This window comes from Anopheles bellator, chromosome 2, assembly GCF_943735745.2.
Source record: "Anopheles bellator chromosome 2, idAnoBellAS_SP24_06.2, whole genome shotgun sequence".
Taxonomy (NCBI): Eukaryota; Metazoa; Arthropoda; class Insecta; order Diptera; family Culicidae; genus Anopheles; species Anopheles bellator.
The window spans coordinates 26,309,243-26,328,248 of record NC_071286.1 but is presented as its reverse complement, the minus strand read 5'-3'; the positions used below and the strand labels follow the sequence as shown (position 1 = coordinate 26,328,248).

Sequence of the window (19,006 nt, the reverse complement as noted above, 5' to 3'; positions counted from 1 at the left end):
GATATCGAGCGTTCTCGACTCAAAAACCAACCTGAAACCTGCTTCGGCACAAAAACCCGGTGGAACAGCTGACGAACAAACAAAACAAAGGAACAACAACCCAACTTAACGGCCGTTATTCCCCCCTATTATGAAACTCGAATCGAGAACTCGATCGTTCGAGTGAACACAGTAAGAGAGAAAGCAGAATACAGCAAGAGAGAAGGCAAAAAGAGAAAGCTATAGCAAAATAAACTCAAATGACCGTTCGAGTTCTCGATTCGAGTTTCATAATAGGGGGGAAAATCTTGCATTTCCAAAACGAAGAAAAAACAAGGTGCGTGCTGTAGTTGGCTGCGTAAGTGATGTAAGCGTAACGCGTAACGTCCGCAGATTTCGAAAGGTTCGTTACTTTCGAATAGTGGCTCATCACAAACGATTGCCACCAAACGATGGCCAAAAAGTTTAAAATTGGAAACCAGTTGCTCAGTTTATAGTTTCTATAAATTTGGCCGGCACCGCATCGATCCATAAACACTTAGCTCATATTATTAGATTTGGATTCAACGTAACATTTTATTTCTGCACGTTACTACTATTTCGGAACTATTCTCTATTGCTAACGCGTACTTAGTTTGCACACATCAAACGCAGATTGCAAGTAGTTTATGTTGTGTGTTAGTTAAAAGATAAAAATGCGCACTTTAGAAACTTAAGAACACCGGTTTATTCATGCTAACCATTTAGTGCGAGCTCATGTTCTTGTTCAATAACAAATTATTGTTATGTATCATTTGTTATAGTGCAAACTGAATGTCGAAAGCGAATGTCATACAAAAATATAAATTAATTTCTACAAATAATTTGGTTCTGATTCGTTTTTAGTGCTTCGTGTGATGCAGAAACAATTGTTTCTAAGATATGAGAATCATTCTTTGTTATGCTAATGATTGCTTCACGCATAAATTGTGCATAAGTCAAAAGTACATAAGCTATACCGAATAATGTCTTATCCAACTTGCACTTATTGCACGGTTGTAGATGAATTTTATTATTTCGAGGCAAATTTCACATACCGAGTAGCAACGATGAACAACGAATCGTTTTCCCACAACTTAAAAGAATAACGAGCATATCGTTGGATTATGGTCGCAGGAATAACTTCCTACCCACACACGAGTCACCTGTTCGTCTCAGACTTGCCTCTAAATTCTAAAGTACAAAAATAGGACTAATTTGATCAAGTAAACGTTAGAATCTCAAGATAAAAGATCTATTCTACCCGGTTGCATTAGCTTCTAGTAGTCTTCATCGTAGCCATAATAATCGTCATCGTCGCCGGTGTTGAGCATATCGGCGAGTGACTTGTGCTCCGACTCAGGCTCCGGCTCCGGTTCCGCCTCCGCCTCCTCATCAAAATCGTCGATCGTGTCTGCAAACGAGAGAAAAATTGGTCAAATTCGTCCATCATTAACATGCGGCCATGGTCAATGCCGCCCGCTAGTGGTTTACCTTGAGCAGTTTTAGGTGCAGCTTCTTCGACCTTGACTTTTGACGCTTCATCGTCCGCCCCACCGCTGACAACCACCGGTAGCGTGGCCTGCGCTTGCTGTTTCTTTCGGTTAGAGCCGTAGCCAAAGTTCGGTTTCGTAGATTTCACACTACCGCCGGCAGCTTCGCCCGAACTACTGCCCGCCAACACCTTCTCCGGTTTCGGGCGCACCCGAGACAAAATGTCGATATCGTTCGCCTCCGATTTGACGGTGGCGATGACGGCATCTGACGTGGAAGCGACCGCCGGTTCCGTCGCACTGTCCGTCAGGGTCTTCAGGATGTCGTAGTTAATCTTGTTCGATATCTTCTTCTCCTGCAGGATCTTTTCGATCGCTTCTCGGGCTGTCGAGGATGGGCCGATCAATTTTTTCTTCGCCGTCCGTCGCTTCTTCTTCTCCGGCTTGCCCTCCTCGCGCTCCTTAGCGAGGCGCTCTTCCTTGATCTTGAGCTCTTTGAGGTACTCCTCGTGCAGCTGCTCCCACAGCACGTTCTTGTTCTTGGCCTCCTCCTCGGTCATAATGTAGCCATCGATTTCATCGTCGTTGAAGTCGTCCGTTAGCAGCTCCCCGCTGCCGTGCTCGACCTGCTCCGAACTGGGATGGATCTCTTCCATCGTGTTCTTACACATCGCTTTCAAATCGGGCTTGATTCCTTCCGGGATTTGGGACTTCAGCTCTATTTGAACGGCCGCATTTGCTGCCGGAGTCGTTTCACCACCGGACGCCGCGTCATTCAAGCACTCGCTAATTACGGACATCGTCGACTCTTCGATGAACTGATCGCCCTCCTGTAACTCGTTGAACTCCATTTTGTGTTTCCGCCGCTTGCCACTCCGACCGTTCATCTCCCGATCGAGGGCCGCATCAATTTCGGCCTGTAGCTGATTGAACTCCGTCGTTTGCTCCTCCAGCTTCTGCAGACGCTCCTTGTCCTTCTTGCGGGCCGCCTTGAACGCGGGTGGATCCTGTTCCGCTTCTAGGTCGACCGCCATAAACTCGTCCAGCGTTAGGGCGCTGCTGGGCGTTTCGCCAAACTCGAACAGTCGCTTCCGGAGCGTCGATTCGTGGATCTTCACTATCCGCACGATGTCGTTTGGTGTGCGACTAAAGTCGTGCATCCGGGCCGCGAGCAGTAGCGCCGCCCCGCACAACCCGGACGGCCGGCGTCCCGAGTGGATCGAGTCCTTCTTCATGCGCTGCACCAGGCGCTGGGCCGTCATCGAGACCTCGTGTGTTTTCTCCTTAAACTCCAGCTTGTTGGCGTACCGCATAATGTAGATGCACGGATCTAAGAGGGAAATACGAAAGCGAAATTGTAAAACTGTTGCAAACAAACATCATGACCTTCGAACTCAGGTGTTACGAACATAAACCGGCCGTCGAAAACACTGACCGGAACTATCGCAGGAATTTATTTTATTACAACCAAGGCAATCAATCTCTTCCTCAAGGATCTTCCGTAAATTTATCACCTAAAACAGAAATCAACCGGCCGAGATCGGTAAATGGTTTCGGATAGTTTCGGAAGAAAACGATGGAAAGCTACCATTGCATATTCGCGGTCAAGCATCGTGCCGTTACGTAAGAGCAGGCATCTGGTTCCAATCCACTAAACAAACTTCCTCCCACCAACACGGCACGGTGGAAAGTAAAAGTAACAGAGGGCCTGGCTTCTCTCACGCAAGCAGTGGGCCGCCTGGGAAAATGCAACCAGTTCTGGTGGCGCGTTGCATCGAAACTAGTTCCTACTTTCATCGACACGACCTATCCCACTAGATTCCGGAGTGGTGGGTCGATGGCTCTGCCAGCCGAAGCGAACTCACTACCACCTCGAGATTGCTTCATTCGGTCCACCAGACTTCCGGAACCGGTGTGAAAATTCGTTTTCCAGGATAAGTTTTACAATTTCTTAGAATTTGTGCTCATGATACTGTCCTGTCAATATAAGAGTTCGATTCAACGATTCATTTCAATTGGCTCAGTTTAGCAACCGTCTACTTCTCAACCGCCATGAAAGGCAGCCAAAGCTCGAGAAAGCGCTTCAGTCACGCTGTCGGCAAGCGAAGAAGGTCGGCACCTCAGAGTTGGCGATGCAATGGCGACAAAATTCGCGTCCGAAAGCCGAATCCTTGACCGCATCTCCACCACGGCAGGATGGCGCCGCACGAACGTAAGCAGTCGGCACACGCGCCGCCCAAAACATTCAAATCGCACCGGACCGGAAAGAGTGATCTCCGGAGTGTCGTCAACCACTTGGCCGGTCCGGCCAAAAAACATGTCCGATCGATCCGGCCACCGGTGCCGAAATGGTGACAAAAGTACAACACTTTTCGCTCATCCGTCGCAACACAACCTTCGGTCCGCTCGCCACGGACGATGGCCAGGCGTGCCGATGCAATCGCGGCGGCGGCGGCCAGTGCATTGCGACACTCCACTACAACAACAGCGGACCACTCCACCCTACAATATGCATCACATGCACACACGATCCGCACGACACGATCGGTAGCTTATTAACGATCGCGCAAACAAAAACAAAGCAAGCTATGCCTTGTGGGGTAGAAGCTCCACGGCAATGGCTGGCGGTGCCCAGCACACCATGACGACGGTGAGTCTACGTGAGAGAAAGAGAGAGGGTGAGCCGGCGAGCCAGTGAGGTGGGGATGCAAAAGTCGCCGTGGACGACGGCGGGCGGTTCTGTGGCGGCCGCGCTAATCGCAGACTGCCGGAGGCCGCTCTCAGTCCGTCGACTCAGCCCGGAATCTCAGTCCGATTCCGCCGTCACAACCGAACGCATCTCCGCTCCGCCGTTGTTGCTCCGACCGCAGCCAGAACGCGCGATCCGCCCCGCATCAGTGTGAGTAGTGTACGCCGTCTCGAGGTGTTAAGTGACGCCAGGAACGATCTCGTGCCCCCGAGGTCCTGCTTGAGTGCTTTGAGAGTTATTTCCGAATTCTCCCCACGGTTTGTGGAACGCAGTGGGTTGCGCCTCCCAACGGAAGCCACCAGAAAACCACAAAACGCCGGCCACGTAACGGGCAAACGCGGATTAGCGGGGCACACCGAAAGCTTGCCGGGAGCGGCGTGTTACCCAAAAACCTTCAAAACACGAATCGTGCAAAGAGACGTGGTGAGAAGCGAACAAAAAAAAACACGATGACCGTGAAACAGTGACGTCCACCAACAGTAGCCCCACGAGCCAGACGGGTGCTGATTTGGGGGTAAAAATTCCGAAACTAGCGATCTCCTCGTCGTCGGCTTCGGTGGGACCGGTTTTTGGTGGCGCGCAAAAATTGAAATTCCGAAGAGAAAACAGCGAGCGCCGTTCGAGATGACGCGTTTTGGGGAGCAGAGAAGCGAAGCTGGTGGAGGAAATTAATTACCGGCCAATTTGGTGACCGCCCCAAATGACACCCGGCCGACAGAGGCTCGCCATGACCGGGGAGCAGTGCCCGCCACTTTGGGGCCCAATGCACCGCCAGCTGCAGCGTGATCTGTGTCAACGGTTGCGTGCAGTTGAAACACGCGTACGCCCCGAACCGGCGAGATTTGTGCTATCGAAGCAGAGCACTCGATACTTGTCAACCTTGAGCACAGAGACAGACAGAGAGAGAGGGAGATCGTTAACCGGTATGGCGGGCAAGGTTCGAGAAGATTCTACCTTCCCACGTCCGACCCGAAGACAAGTTCTAGACCTCTGTGCGTGGGTCGTGGCCATGCTGTCACCCTCCTGATCGAAACCCGCCCCCCGTGTGGAGGCCACGTTCAGGTCAAACCACCGCCGGTACAGGATACCACCAAACGTTGGTCAGCAAAACGAAGAACTTCAACAAGCGACGAACCCCCCGCCGGCGAGTGTCGTTGCCGGCCGAAATTGGTTTGTGGCGAAACCGAGAACTGGTGGGCTCGTTCGATGACAACACGGCGCCCGCCGCGTCCTTGGCTCGGTTTGGTGGACCTTTTCTCGATTAAAAAACCGTGCGCCAAACTTGCCCGTCGGCGGGTCATGTCCTTCGCATTCTTTTCCTTTGACTTGTCTTTCTGCTTCGTTCTGTTTGTTTTCCATCACCCCGTCTGCATGCGGCCGAAGGAGGAGAAGGGATTCGGTTTTGGTGAATTTGGTTGATTCAAATTATTTCCAACTCGACCTAGCCGGTGGCGAGCTCTGAGCGACACATCAGAATACCGCCCCCGGGGGTGCTCTTAGGCCGGTGGTGGTTAGGCGCAACCTTGCGCGCGCGCGAGCCAACCGTAGTGCCACGGTCCGGCGGATAAAGGTCATACGGTAGTGGTATCAAAGGCCGACGGTGACGCACGCGTGTTCTGTCACTTGAAAAGTGCTCACGGTCACGTGGGGCAAAAAAAAGCTGGCAGCGTAGTAACGGGGCTTTTTTACCTCTTGCGTTCCGTTTTTTATGCTGCGGCCTTAAAGGTGCCCGAGCGGTTTTGAGAAGCGCTTCGCAGTGAGTTCCGTCCCCTGAGTTCATGTCCAGTTTCATGCAGTCCGAATCGTATTGACATGCGTGTGCCGGTGGCTAAAACACTTACGCCAGCGATTGCGCAATCCATTTGCGTGCCCCGCTGGTTGATGCACTTCACTAACCGCGACGGCACGCACCGAAAACAGTCATCATTCGTGGCCACGCCGGGCCGGGGAAGGGCACGTGCAACGTACTTTGGGCCAACGCAGGTGCCCCGTCGCATGGTTAGCGCCTACGGTGGGCGGCAGCCCATTGTGTCGCCAGTGTCCACGGTCGTTAAACCGGGTAAACGGTAGTGCGGTCGGTCCTTCCTTTCCACTTCAGAAGATCACTTGCCGGCAATCAAGCGGCAGCGGCGCGCGAAGGACCCTCGGTGCAAAACACTTGAGTTACTTAAAATTCATCTCGATTGACGGCGGCGGCGGCGGCTATGACAATGGCGGCCCACCGTATTTTTAGCATCCACGAGAGTCGCCGCTTCAGTGGCCCAAACTAACCTACTTAACGCGATGAGTGATCGTTATGAGTTGCTTTGACGCACGCAAGCGTATCACTAGCAAGGGTTTTGTGTTAAAAAAAACTCATCTAAACTAAATCAATGGGATCGGTCGGTCGGGAAACGACCGACCTGCTGATGGTGATGATGATGCTATCAACTCACCGGTTGGAATCGTTTTCTTTGCCCTACCCCCAATGTTGGAAAGTGAAGCGATCGGTGTACACATCGGGTCGGGTAACGCATAAAATGGTGTCACTGTAAACCAAGACCAAGAGATCGGACGACGGCACAGCAACGGGTGCATCATCAACCGGGGCACCCGTGTACCGGAAGGGGATTAGAAATTGCGCAACTACCACCACTCGGGTGTGCAATTGTCGCCAACGTCCCTAAGTTGCATAACCCCAACGCCCAACGGTCCCGGGCCCCTGGTTGGGTCTGTGCTAGCGTTGGTTGCGAGCATTAATGAAAGTTTACACATTTAGTTGGAGCCCCGGTACTTGGGAGCCCCGCTACTCGATCGTCGTCGATCGATTGAGCCAAGTAGAGACATTGCGCGCCCAGGTTTACCCAGGGCCCAACCGGTTCCAGGGCGATCGTAGAGCTTCTGGAAGGTTCGACGACGTACGTGCACGGTGGTCCGTCATCATCTAGGACGGAAGCCGACCCCTGCACTACGAGCCACTACACTGCTAACAAAGGGATTCTAGCACCAACGTCGTCATCATTGGGATTAGGTGGGAGAAACGCTTCAATGTCCAAACTGTCCCAACAACGACAAACCACACACTTACAGACCATATCGCGATCAAGCCACAAAAGCCGCGTACATTTAACACGCATGTTTATCAGCAAATATTAAATCGAACGCTCGAGAACACTGCAGCCCATTTGCTGATAAGAGTGATTAATGGAGAACATGCTTTACGCAGACCAACACGGGATGGGACGTTCATTAGTTAGATACAAGCGAACGCCGATGAATTCGGCCCCCAAAAACCCAAAGTCGAATATTAGGAACCAAAACCCAGTGTTCATTAGAAGCAACATGTTTCCGTGACAAAGTTGCCAGACTCGTTGTTCTCCCCATGGCGTACGATAAACATCGAACGATTGAACGAACATCGTCTTTCGACTGAAAATCGAAGCAGATCTGTGCCAATATTGGGACACCATGTGGCTGCTGGGCACACATTACATACAGTTAAAATTTCAACTGCGCAGAAACCCCGTGCCTTTATCTCATGGTTTGGCCGTTAATCGCTTAAAATAGCATTCGCCGGCTGGACTTGGATATCAACGTACAAGTCCCGGCAGCTGCAGTGGCAGATAGTGACCCGCTACTCTATGCGTTACGATAACGTCTCAACGCGCTCGGGGACGGATTTACCCGCGCAATGACTCGGGGGAGTCGTCCTTATCGTCGTGGTCAACTACAAGACCCACATCGGGGGCAACGTTGGGAGCAACATATCGTTCCAGCTCCCGGACGGCAACGGAATCCAACGTCCCGGACCACGGACAACTTGGTTCCGTGCGCTTATCAATTGATTATTAGCAATCGTTTAGTGGTAGCCCGTTGCCCCGGGTGCACAGGTTGCTTGCCACCGTGAACGTGCGTCCACCGCAGTCCCTCCCCACTCCAGTCGTTGACACAAATTGAGCCCCATTAGTAGCGCCATGGACACGATCCCGGCCCGTGAATTACCGTGGCCGACAGCGGGCCCATTACTTATTCATTGCCAGCTTGCCAATTCAGTTCGCCCTCCCGGCTGGGTGGTTGGGTGAAAAAGAAAGAGAGAGAGAGAGAGAGAAAGTGCTCGAGGGAACGAGGGAAACAGAGAGAGATAGAGGGGGGGACATTTGTGTCAGAGACTGCCACCCGGCCCGGGTACTACCTACTACGCAGACCGCTAGTGGTTCGGCGTTGGCCGGTCACAGGCAACGCGCAGTAGTATCCCGACCGCTACGCACCGTTTCTTGTTTTTGTTTTTTACCTGCGTCTGTGTTATCTTCCTTTTTTTGTGCTTTTCGACACTTCGATCGAAAGGAGTGCCAAGAACGATCCGATCGATCGACCCGGTCCGGTACGAGCCGGCTTGTGTTTTCGTGCGACAATCCACCAACTGCATCAACTGCAGGCGCATTAATAAAGCTTACCCACGTTATCTAATCCGTGTTCCACTTCTCCACAGGGTGCTTCAGCGAGACAGAGAGAGAGAGAGAGAGAGAGAGAGTGGGGACAGGCGATTACATTGTCGTGCCACCACCACCGCCAAGTGCAGTTGAGGCAGTGCATCGACAGCCGCGCGTGGCGGTCGCCGTGTTTGTTTCGATTTGCATAAACAATCGGTCGTCGGTGCGGAACACAAATAAAGGACACCGCTGCATCGCTCCCATTTTGGCGCCCACTGCAGCCCACCACCTGCCGTCCTTCCCCGATTCACATCCGCCTGTGTGTGCGTCTTTGAGGGCGCTGTAATGGTCACCCCGTTCTAGTGTGCGACGATCGAGCATCGGGCAACACTTGCGATGGTGGACGGAGCGATCGTGCCGGCCGATGCGTCGTCACTGGCCGACCACTTCGGCCGGCAGGTGCTACACTGGATCATCGGCTACTCGACTGCGTGGTACGCGACCCTCAGCCACTGCGATCTGGTGGACAACTTCAAGAAGGTGGACTCGGGCGCCAAGATACTGCTGCAGGGGCTGGGTGTTAAAACCGGGCAAAACGACGACGAGGAAGAGGAGGACGAAGAGGACGACACCGAGGATCCTGAGGAGGAGTTTGGTCCGCTCGGTCCGTTCGTGGCGAGAAACCACCAGCGGCGCACCGGACGCCGACGGCGACCGACGGCTGGTCGAAGGGTGCGCGTGGAGGCTGCCCGCGGCCACATCAACCGGTACCACCCGTTGGCGGAGTACGGCGAGCGGAACTACGAGAACCTCATGCTGGCCGATCTGATGGAGAACTGTGAACGCGGCATTCCCGGTGAGTAGCGATTCTCGGTAACTATGTTTGCCAACGGATGGCGGTTTCCGGCTCGGTCGTAAGTGGCAGTCGACCGAGCCATTGGAAGTGGATCGATAAGTTCGATCGCCCGTATTGGTTGCTTCCGATGGCTCCATTAGCCTCTAGATGGGTTGGTTTTTGTGGACGAAGACGATGTGCAGTGAAAAATATCCGTCGAAGCCATCGGTAGCGGTTCACTCTAACTCTACGGCTGAAGATGGAGCGAAAGCACTAACAATCAAGTAAAGGTTATTTCGCAGGGCTTTATGTGAGCAATCATGCACCAGGTGCTAAAAATAGATAAATATTGCTGGTATCTATCGATGGACCGACCAATTATATGGTTATCCGAGGAATCGGAACAGGGCGACGGTATGCTTGGCCACAAAAAAGCTATCGTGAGAATTATCGTACGACCTGTACGATAATTCTCACCAACATGCGACAAAAACATGCCCGCGTGGATGGGGCCGAGCACTGAAACGGTGTCACCGTTATTGAACCGCCACCGTGGCCATCCATAATTCATTACACAGGGCACAGCGGCGAAAGGTCAAGGTAGTGGTCCGGTTTAAATTTTTTTTAATTGTTTTTGTTTACTCCAAGTAGTTATTTGGCAATCGTTGTGGATAAAATGCGCCCAGAAATGGTCGCGTTTAAAGGTCCGCCGATCCCAACAAAAACCACAGGTTGGCGTTTTTTGGCCGGGACTCTGACCTCACACATGTGTGTCGCGCGCGAACAAAAAAATGAAGCAAAAATCACGTGAAAAAATCGCGAGCCAATCCGCGGTTTGGCTGCGAAGGATAATCAAAACAGAAACACGAAAATGACACAACAGAGAGATAAACAAAATCTCTCTCTCTCTCTTCTCATGGTGAGTGTGTATTGGTGAGCGATGCGTGCTCAACGTGAGAATGAGAAACTGTGCGAGAGAGCACAATTTGACTGAGAGAAGAGCGTCCCGCAACACACACATGCACATGCCCGCCTGTGTTTACATGAGCCCCCTTAGGCATGCGCTTTGCGCAATGTTTTCACTGTTATGAGCATGTTATTCCTACAATGGTGTTGTAACTTTGGGTTACAAACAAACCACAGTCCTCGCGCCACATGAAACATTATGTACACGCCGTGCGGGGGAGGAAACATCAGCGAAAACATTGGCCGCCACGCACACCAACGCGCGGCCGTGTCGCATGAATGTCATCTCTCCGAAATGCGTTCTCTCGCTCTCTGGCGAGCTCCACACTCCATCATCTCGGCAGAGGAGCTGCTGAATTGGCAAGAAAACGGGAAAACTAAGATGGCTGTCTGGTGAAGTGCACTGGGGATTTTTTCCGTGGACAACGCCTCGTAACGTGCAGAGCGTTCTGCGAATGGTGCTGGTGTGTGGTGAATAAAAGTGCACATATTTGTCGCGAAAGATAGTGCAAACTAGCTCGGCGTGTCCATCCCCTTTTCCCTGAACGGTGGTGTTGCATCGCGCCTGCAAAACGATCAAGAAGCGCACAGGAAGCTTCGTTCGCCAACCAACGCTGGCTATGTCCAATCTGTACGCCAAAATTTCACAGCGTCCAATGAAGCGAAATGAGGAGCAGATTTTTTCCGTCTTTCCGTACCACAACAGTAAGCATCCGGATGAGGGCGCGCCTCAAGGGCACATGCACCTGCTGGCTGGCGGGGCGTGCAGAAAGATCGATCATTATCAAGGGGGGGCCACTGCCCGGGGCAGAGTTTGCGGTCTGAGGGCAGAACGATGCTGCTACACGACACACGATGTATGCTAATCACCTCTCCGGTGCATTATGACGTCACCGTGTGACGTGTATATGTGTGTGTGGCCGAATGCGCAAAAAACCTAACCCCAGCACAGACTCTGCAGCGCTCCGCGCGGCCCGTAACGGTCCAGCCAGTCAAAAGGGGGTCGTCTCCAAATTTGTGTGTATCTTCGCCCTTTTTTGCAGTTGAGATGTTCAATGTGTTGGCCCCGTTCCATCAGAACAGTGCGGCTGCCGGTGCTGGCAGTGCGACCGGTGCCACTGGAGCGACAGCGGCCACTAGCGCAGGTGGTGGGAGCGTGCGGGGAGGAGTAGAGAACATGCAGGTGACGCAACCCTGCAGTGCCCCGTCCTCGCCGACAATCGTGTCGCCCGGTGCCCTTAGTGCGGCCTCATTCTGCTTGACCAACGGCGGTGGCGCTGGCACCGGAGGCAGCAGCAGTGTCATCAGCAGCACCACAGCGGCCGACACGGCCGATCCGAACTGGCAGGCCAACAAGTCGACGGTTCGCGAACGCAATGCGGCCATGTTCAACAACGACCTGATGGCCGACATCCGGTTCATCGTGGGTTCCGATGGTGAGTTAGCGGAGTGGACTCGTAAAACAAAAGCACGAATACCGTTCGATTACATAATCCAGTGCTCTAGTCAACAAACACATTTTCCAATCGTAACCCGTCTATTGTCATCGCGCTCTCTCTTTTCCACCGCAGAACAAGTGCAAACCATTCCGGCCCACAAGTACGTGCTAGCGACGGGAAGCTCCGTGTTCTACGCCATGTTCTACGGAGGGCTGGCGGAGGCGAAACAGGACATCAAAGTACCGGACGTGGAACCGGGTGCATTCCTAACGTTGCTGAAGTGAGCTTTTGGACCTATTCCGTTGGGGTTCTACTCCGAAACTCTGTTGTTCACTATACTCTCCCCTACTATCTCTCATCTCGTCCGGCAGATACCTGTACTGCGACGAGATTCAGCTCGAAGCCGATAACGTGCTCGCGACGTTGTACGTCGCGAAGAAGTATATCGTGCCGCATCTGGCCCGGGCCTGCGTCAACTATCTCGAGACTAGTCTGACGGCGAAGAACGCCTGCCTGCTGCTGAGCCAGTCGCGCCTGTTCGAGGAACCGGAGCTGATGCAGCGCTGCTGGGAGGTGATTGATGCGCAGGTATGTGATAGTACTATCACCACCACCAACACCACCACCACCATTGGTAGTAATAGTAATAGTAGTAGTAGTAGCAGTAGTGCTAGTAGCAACAGTAGTGATAGAAACAATTGCAACAGTAACCTGCAACCTAGCCCTCCCGCTGCACCAGCTCGGGACGATGGTTTGAGCAACGTGCAAACGCCTGGCAGCTGCTCGTCATCGTCCACTCCGGGCTCTTCGGTCGCTTCCGAAGGAACTGACCCTTTTAGTTCTTCGTCTTCGGGCGAGTTTGTGAAGACACGAGAATCTTTAGTTTGAATACGGTTTCCAAATGAAGAAATGCGAAAGTATGAGTGAAATGTAAAGCAAATTGTTAGATATTCATTAACTAATAATCAAGACGATAGTCAAGACTAATAGTCAAGACGTGTTTCAATCTCAACTACACGGTCGTGCCACGTCCTTGCTCAATATACCTGTACCTCTGTAACCACCGTACTGTATCTCGATGTACCTATCACGAAATGGCCATTGCGTCGATCACCGACTAACGGAGGGCCACGGCGCCATTGGTTTCAAATTCACACTTTTTTGTACGTGGTTTTAAGAGCTCTCTTTTTGAAAACCAGCTCCTCACATGAGAATGAAGATCTCGTTGACTGCTTTGTGAGATGTAACTAGCTTTGGATGCGGTCACTAAACAAATCACCATTAGATAGTGCAAGCAAAACCTATATTGATGTCAAATAACTAGCCCCTATTCGATGTTATCACTAATTTGGTGCGATACGAGACCTTAATCAATTTGCATTCAACATATCAACAACACTGAACAATTAAAGCAAAAGTTGTACAGAAGGTCAAACTTAACGGCATTGGGCATTCAAGGCCCTTTAGGCGAGCAGTACACTAAACGAATTGGATAGTGAAACGACAAAAACGAACCCACCCTGTGTAACTGTAACCAAGCTCTTCCGTTCACCCATCCCTCTTGCTAGGTGTTTTGCACGAAACTGTTTCTTGTTGTCCATACACGAAAAATACTCTATTCCAGTTTGATCTCTTCAAACGAAGACAAAGTGGAAAAAGTGGTTGTTATTTCGCTTTAGCTTTTTAAAGGTGCTTTTGTCGTTAAAGGTTCGCGATACCGATCCTGGTAGTCAGGAAGTAAAGACTGCAATATCTTGAAATTGTTACGAAACCTTTTCATTTCTCAATCGAACACGATGTAGTAAGAATAGACTTTAGTTGCGCGCAGGACCTCCGCTCCGTGGGGGTCCGCCTAGAAAGGCTGTTTGTTGGGTGGCTCTTGTGTTACACTGTAATTTCTTTGCTCGATGTGTCTATGGCTGTTTTCTTATTCTTTCGTAATTTTCGTTCAATCGTGGTCTGTGTGTACGTGGTGTGTGACAGTATGTCTGTGGCTGCGGTTTACGATACAATTTAGTCAATAAACAAACATGTAAAACATATCAGTCTGTAGCTGGTGAACAGAATCGTGCAGGAATATTGTGCTTTGAAGAAAAGTGTACAATCCAGCAACACTCACAGTCTAGCTATGGATAGGAGTGCCAGGAACACGCAATGTTCACCACCAAAAGTACCACAATAATCTGAAGCGATCAGGGTCGGTGATGTAACGATTTCAAAACTTTTTAATTCCTCAATGTGGTGTGTCATCGTTGTTATCCCTCGAAGATTTTGCTCAAGTCTTACAAAGGCAGAAACAGAACTAAGTGTATTCGATATCAGTGTAGAGAGCTTTGCAAGATAATCGGAGACAAACTCGAAATGAAAAATGAAATGGTTTAAAAAAACTATCGAACACAAATGTTGCAGTTTCAATTATCCTAAGTTCCGTACTTACGGTGGCCACGTCCTTCGTTCAAGAGAGAAAACGTTTCCCGTTGCACCTTCTTTTCGCACTTCTGGGGAAGCAGTTCGTTGGGATGGTTGCTCCATTTTGAGCAAAACTAACCGCTCGCAGTAGTTCCCCATTCAATGCCCAAACCTTCCTCATCTCATAATCTTAGTATTGTACCAAATCCACTTCCGGCTGCAATACATCCCAGCGGAAGCGACGAACCCGAAGCGTGTGCGCGATTTGCAAGCATTTTCTTTCCTGTCGCTCTCGATCCACAGGCAGAAATGGCGATCAAATCGGAAGGATTCGTCGACATCGATCTGAAAACGTTTGAAACGATACTCGCCCGCGAAACGCTCAACTGCAAGGAGATCCACCTGTTCGAGGCGGCGCTGAGCTGGGCGCACGCGGCTTGCACCAAAATGGACATCGAACCGACGTCGTCCAACAAGCGGCAACTGCTCGGGCATGCCCTGTACCTGATACGCATACCGACGATGACGCTCGAAGAGTTTGCCAACCGCGTCGCTCAGCTGGGAATACTGACCAACCAGGAGACGATCGACATTTTTCTCAACTTTACCGCACGCCACAAGCCGAAGCTAACCTTCCCGGTGAAGGCCCGGACCGGCCTTAAAACGCAGGTTTGCCATCGGTTCGCGTCTTGCGCCTACCGGAGCAATCAGTGGCGCTACCGGGGACGCTGCGATTCGATCCAGTTTTCGGTCGACAAGCGTATCTTTATCGTCGGGTTCGGCCTATACGGGTCATCGACCGGTGCCGCCGATTACGATGTAAAGATTGAGCTGAAGCGACTCGGCCGGGTGCTGGCGGAGAACAGCACCAAGTTCTTCTCGGATGGTTCAAGTAACACGTTTCAGGTGTTCTTCGAAACTCCGATACAGATCGAACCGGAGTGCTTCTACACGGCGTCCGTTGTACTCGACGGCTCTGAGCTGAGCTTCTTTGGTCAGGAAGGAATGAGCGAAGTGAGTGTTGGGACGGTTACGTTCCAATTTCAGTGCTCCTCTGAGAGCACCAATGGAACTGGCGTGCAGGGTGGTCAAATACCGGAGCTCATCTTCTACGGTCCGATGGGCACAGCTGGTCAGCAGGGCGCTGGTCTTAGTGCTAGCGCAAGCAACAATACTATCAACAACAATCACACTCCCAGCAGTGGCCACTCGGGGTCTGGAAGCGGCGTAGCAAACGGCAGCAACACTACACAGGGCAAGGTGGGTAGCAACGGATCCGGCAGTACCAACACGTCCACCACATCCGCCTCACCATCATCGGTTGGCCATGGAGGGCTGTTGCTTATAGGAGGAACTACCGTAGCCAGCGGTGGCCCGAACGGTTCCTCACATGCATCTGCTCTCGGAAATGCCGGTGGTGACAGTGGCACCGAGAATGGTGCGAATGGAGCCGGGTCAAACGGTGGAACGTCGCCATCTGCCGGTTGGCTTCAACCACCATCGGTGGTCGTTGGCTCACCGGCCACTACCGGCCAGTCGGTGGCAAACAATGGCGAAGCATCCGACTAAGAAATCGACCGCAAGAAACAAACCAACCAAATCGCAATATTTAGTGCACTTTCACACGTAGAGAAACACATCGTTCAGTACAATCGGATTAAGGGTCGTTCTTAGGCCAACCTACCACGCAGCGGCGAATGTTGGCATCAGCAAACTTGGTGTAGATTTGTAGCGTGCACCTCTAAAGGGACGAGCAATAGAAAGAAACGCTTTTTCAGTAGATTTCCGCAGCGCAACACACTTTCAATTCGATTCGATTCAAAGCAAACCGTTGAGTGAGCCGCACACGATCGAATTTAAAGCATGATCGTGCTGACGATCGTCGATCGTCGGATAGCGCTAGTCAGCGATGCCTTCTCTTTTTTACATATTAGTTAACCATGTGGTCGCAATATGTATTTTTAGCGTATCTCTCTTAGGTCTTCCTCTTGTCGTTCGGGTTTACTATTCACTGTTTTTACATTTACTTCTAGTAGTTTTTCACGAAAATGTACGCATTCGTAGGGCAGCAGTGCAGAAACAAAATTTGTAGAACAAATTGAGTAGCCTTAACCATTGTTTTCGTTTGAAAAGCGTAATTTTCTTTGGGACGGTGTTTTCGATAGTCTTTAGAGCCCTTTTAGCAATCGTTTCCGTTGGTAGTCAAACGGTGCAAGATGCAGTACAAAGGCAACCACTTATAAAAGCAAAACCGGGTGCGGTAGCAAAAATTGCAGGACAGTTTTGCCAGCGACAGAGATAATCGTGTGCGATGGGGCGACAAGTGGAGCAAGCAAATGGTTTCCTTTTTAGTATGTAAGAGTGATACACGTGACAATGAAACATGGCATAAGGTGTGCTTCAAAGAGGGCGCAATACATGGGCTGTAACCTGGAACAGCCGCTTCAGTCACCGGACACAAAATCGAAATACTATTTTCACGAGAATTCGGGTGTGTGATACTTTGGTTCGGCGTGATTGGTGCGGTACGAGGTTCAATATGATTACAAAATGAAATACAAAAGAATCTTCGAGCGTTAATCTTTCGAAAGTGGAACACGCCTGGTCGACAGGGCGAAACTTGTTTTACAACCATAAAGTGCTGTCCTGGGGAGTTGTACGGATATTGACATAACTCTTTTCATTCGTGTTGTCCTTTCAAATTATTTTCGTTCATGTTCCTGTGCATCGTTGGTACCCTAAAACAGTAACCATTTGGCACACGTGGAACGGAGATTACATTCCTTGGACCCTGTTGTGTTTCGGTTTTGATGTGCGTCAATGTAGGGGTAGGCCAGTGTTGCGGGATAAAAGTGAAATTATGCCATGCGATGGTTCGATCGCTGATGATATTATTGAAAGAGCAGATAAAACTATACATATATATATTTGAAAATCTTATAAATGAAGAATAAATTATTGTAGATGAATAGAGTGGAGACTCTTTTGTTTTGTAAAGAAATGAGGCAAATGGCATGTTATTGAATTGTAAACCAAGGGTAAGTATCGGATCATGATTTTTACCGTATCATAAACCAATCTGGGTTAAATGTTAAAATATGCCCTGACCCAAACTACCAGCTTTCGCCGTAACCATAAAAAGGCGCACAACAAAATCACACGAGACCCCAAACGTTTCCAACTTTAGAGAGCGGCCAGAATAGTTCCAAATCTTAAGAATCGTAGAGAATCACTTTACTCACCGATCGACGGAATGTTAATGCACAGCGACTGCGAAAGCTTCAAGTAGGTCCGTCCAAGCTCATAGCAGCAAATTTGTAGCACATCGCTAATATCGATCAGAAGGTCTACAAACGAAAGTTATCGTTAGACAGTGAGGCATAATCGTGCTGCCTGAATTATACTCACGGGAGGTTCCCTCCGTTCGGCACGTGATATAAACGCAAGCAGCGTAGATATGCGTGTTGCGCCGGCCACGGGTCAGGTTGCGTATGAGGGCCATCTTGAAGAAGTTACACGCCGTCTCGATGCAGTGATTGTTCAGCCGGAGCTGACTGCACAGAAGCGCAATGCCCTGGCGGGCCTTACGTAAAGTAACCTCGCGCGACTCGGTCCCGGTACCGACGTGAAACTTTCCGTACGCCGTCGCGCCGCCTCGCGAATCGGACGCAACAAACTGACCGACGGCACTCGATGCACCGTGAGCATTTTCCTCGAACTGTACCTCCGACACGATAATGTTATCCTCCAGCACCGATCCGCAGTTCGTGCAAACGGCGTCGCCTCGTGCATTGTCCACTTCGATGTCGGCACTGCCGCAGTTGTTACACTTACGACCGGAGGACATCGCGAGTCCGTTGGTTGCCCCTGTCTTCGATCCTACATGCAATCCTTCCTCTCTATTCTCTATTTAAAGTGCGACCACAATTAGACAAACGGAACTGAGATTTGTCGCTGAAGACAATCCTTGCGGTTCGTAAACAAACCCCTGATGTTCGTAAACAAACCGCTGTCATCGGTGTCTGTTAACCCTTAAGCCCTCTTCACACAGGGAACGTTAACGTGCGTTTCGACGCGACGTTTTTTCGGACCTTTCACACCGGTTACGACGGCGGCGACAGGCAACGGAAAAGTCTTTCGCCCTCTCGTTCGGGCGAAAACAATTAGACATCTTGGGTAGTTCAAAAATAATCGAAGATTACTCAATTGACGTTTTTTTCGTATCACAAGCATGCAAAATAATTTTCACTTAATTATTACATGTAATACAAACACAAATTCATCATGAAACTATTTTAATTCTCGCACCAAAAATTCAATGTGTCTTGATCTTCCAAATATAAACACAACTAATCTGTCAAGAGAAAAAATATTTTGCGGCGAAATTTAAAGAATGCTTTGTTGTTGTGTTATGACTGTTTGGCAAATCTCTCAAATCAGTTGAATCGTTGAGTCGCTTACATCGTTGTTTTACGTGTCAATATGGTAAATGAAATGGATGATGGGGCAGTAGTGCTTATTAGTGCCGTTTTGTTATCAACGAGACGTTGTTGGGTACATGAAACCAACAAAAAAAGGAAAAATCTCGGCGAATATCATCGTCTATGCAGGGAGCTCGAAACTGACGAAGAACGTTTCTTCGTGTACTTTAGAATGTCGAGAAACAGTTTCGAAGCTTTGTTTAATCTTATCTGGGAATATCTGGTGTA

At 50.3% G+C, this 19,006-nt stretch overlaps 2 protein-coding genes across 3 annotated transcripts; one reads left to right on the top strand and one right to left on the bottom strand.

Moving 5' to 3' along the window:
• Positions 1-927: 927 nt before the first annotated feature.
• On the bottom strand, positions 928-18,144 carry LOC131212556 (transcription factor IIIB 90 kDa subunit). The gene is made up of 4 exons (XM_058206463.1): positions 17,706-18,144; positions 17,540-17,644; positions 1,492-2,820; positions 928-1,411 (listed from the first exon to the last, which is right to left on the bottom strand). Exons 1-4 carry the CDS (start codon positions 18,142-18,144, stop codon positions 1,278-1,280), a joined length of 2,007 nt encoding a protein of 668 aa, XP_058062446.1. The 3' UTR covers positions 928-1,277.
• On the top strand, positions 9,045-17,241 carry LOC131212555 (BTB/POZ domain-containing protein 6-B-like). Of its 2 annotated transcripts, none has more exons than XM_058206461.1 (5): positions 9,045-9,504; positions 11,493-11,885; positions 12,021-12,168; positions 12,260-12,476; positions 14,601-17,241. In XM_058206461.1, the coding sequence occupies exons 1-5, from the start codon at positions 9,045-9,047 to the stop codon at positions 15,864-15,866; spliced, it is 2,484 nt and encodes an 827-aa protein (XP_058062444.1). In that variant the 3' UTR covers positions 15,867-17,241. The 2 variants fall into 2 exon arrangements, with proteins under 2 accessions (XP_058062444.1, XP_058062445.1); XM_058206462.1 differs by lacking the exon at positions 9,045-9,504 and adding an exon at positions 10,840-11,154.
• Positions 18,145-19,006: the final 862 nt, after the last annotated feature.

Bases quoted from the DNA above. Each gene is read 5' to 3' on its own strand.
- LOC131212555 (XM_058206461.1), top strand. From the start codon at position 9,045: ATGGTGGACGGAGCGATCGTGCCGGCCGATGCGTCGTCACTGGCCGAC. The intron at 9,505-11,492 runs GTGAGTAGCGAT...CCTTTTTTGCAG, and splicing joins CTGTGAACGCGGCATTCCCG to TTGAGATGTTCAATGTGTTG. The intron at 12,477-14,600 runs GTATGTGATAGT...CTCGATCCACAG, and splicing joins GGGAGGTGATTGATGCGCAG to GCAGAAATGGCGATCAAATC.
- LOC131212556 (XM_058206463.1), bottom strand. From the start codon at position 18,144: ATGTCCTCCGGTCGTAAGTGTAACAACTGCGGCAGTGCCGACATCGAA. The intron at 17,645-17,705 runs GTGAGTATAATT...TTTCGTTTGTAG, and splicing joins CCGAACGGAGGGAACCTCCC to ACCTTCTGATCGATATTAGC. The intron at 1,412-1,491 runs GTAAACCACTAG...TCTCGTTTGCAG, and splicing joins TGCACCTAAAACTGCTCAAG to ACACGATCGACGATTTTGAT.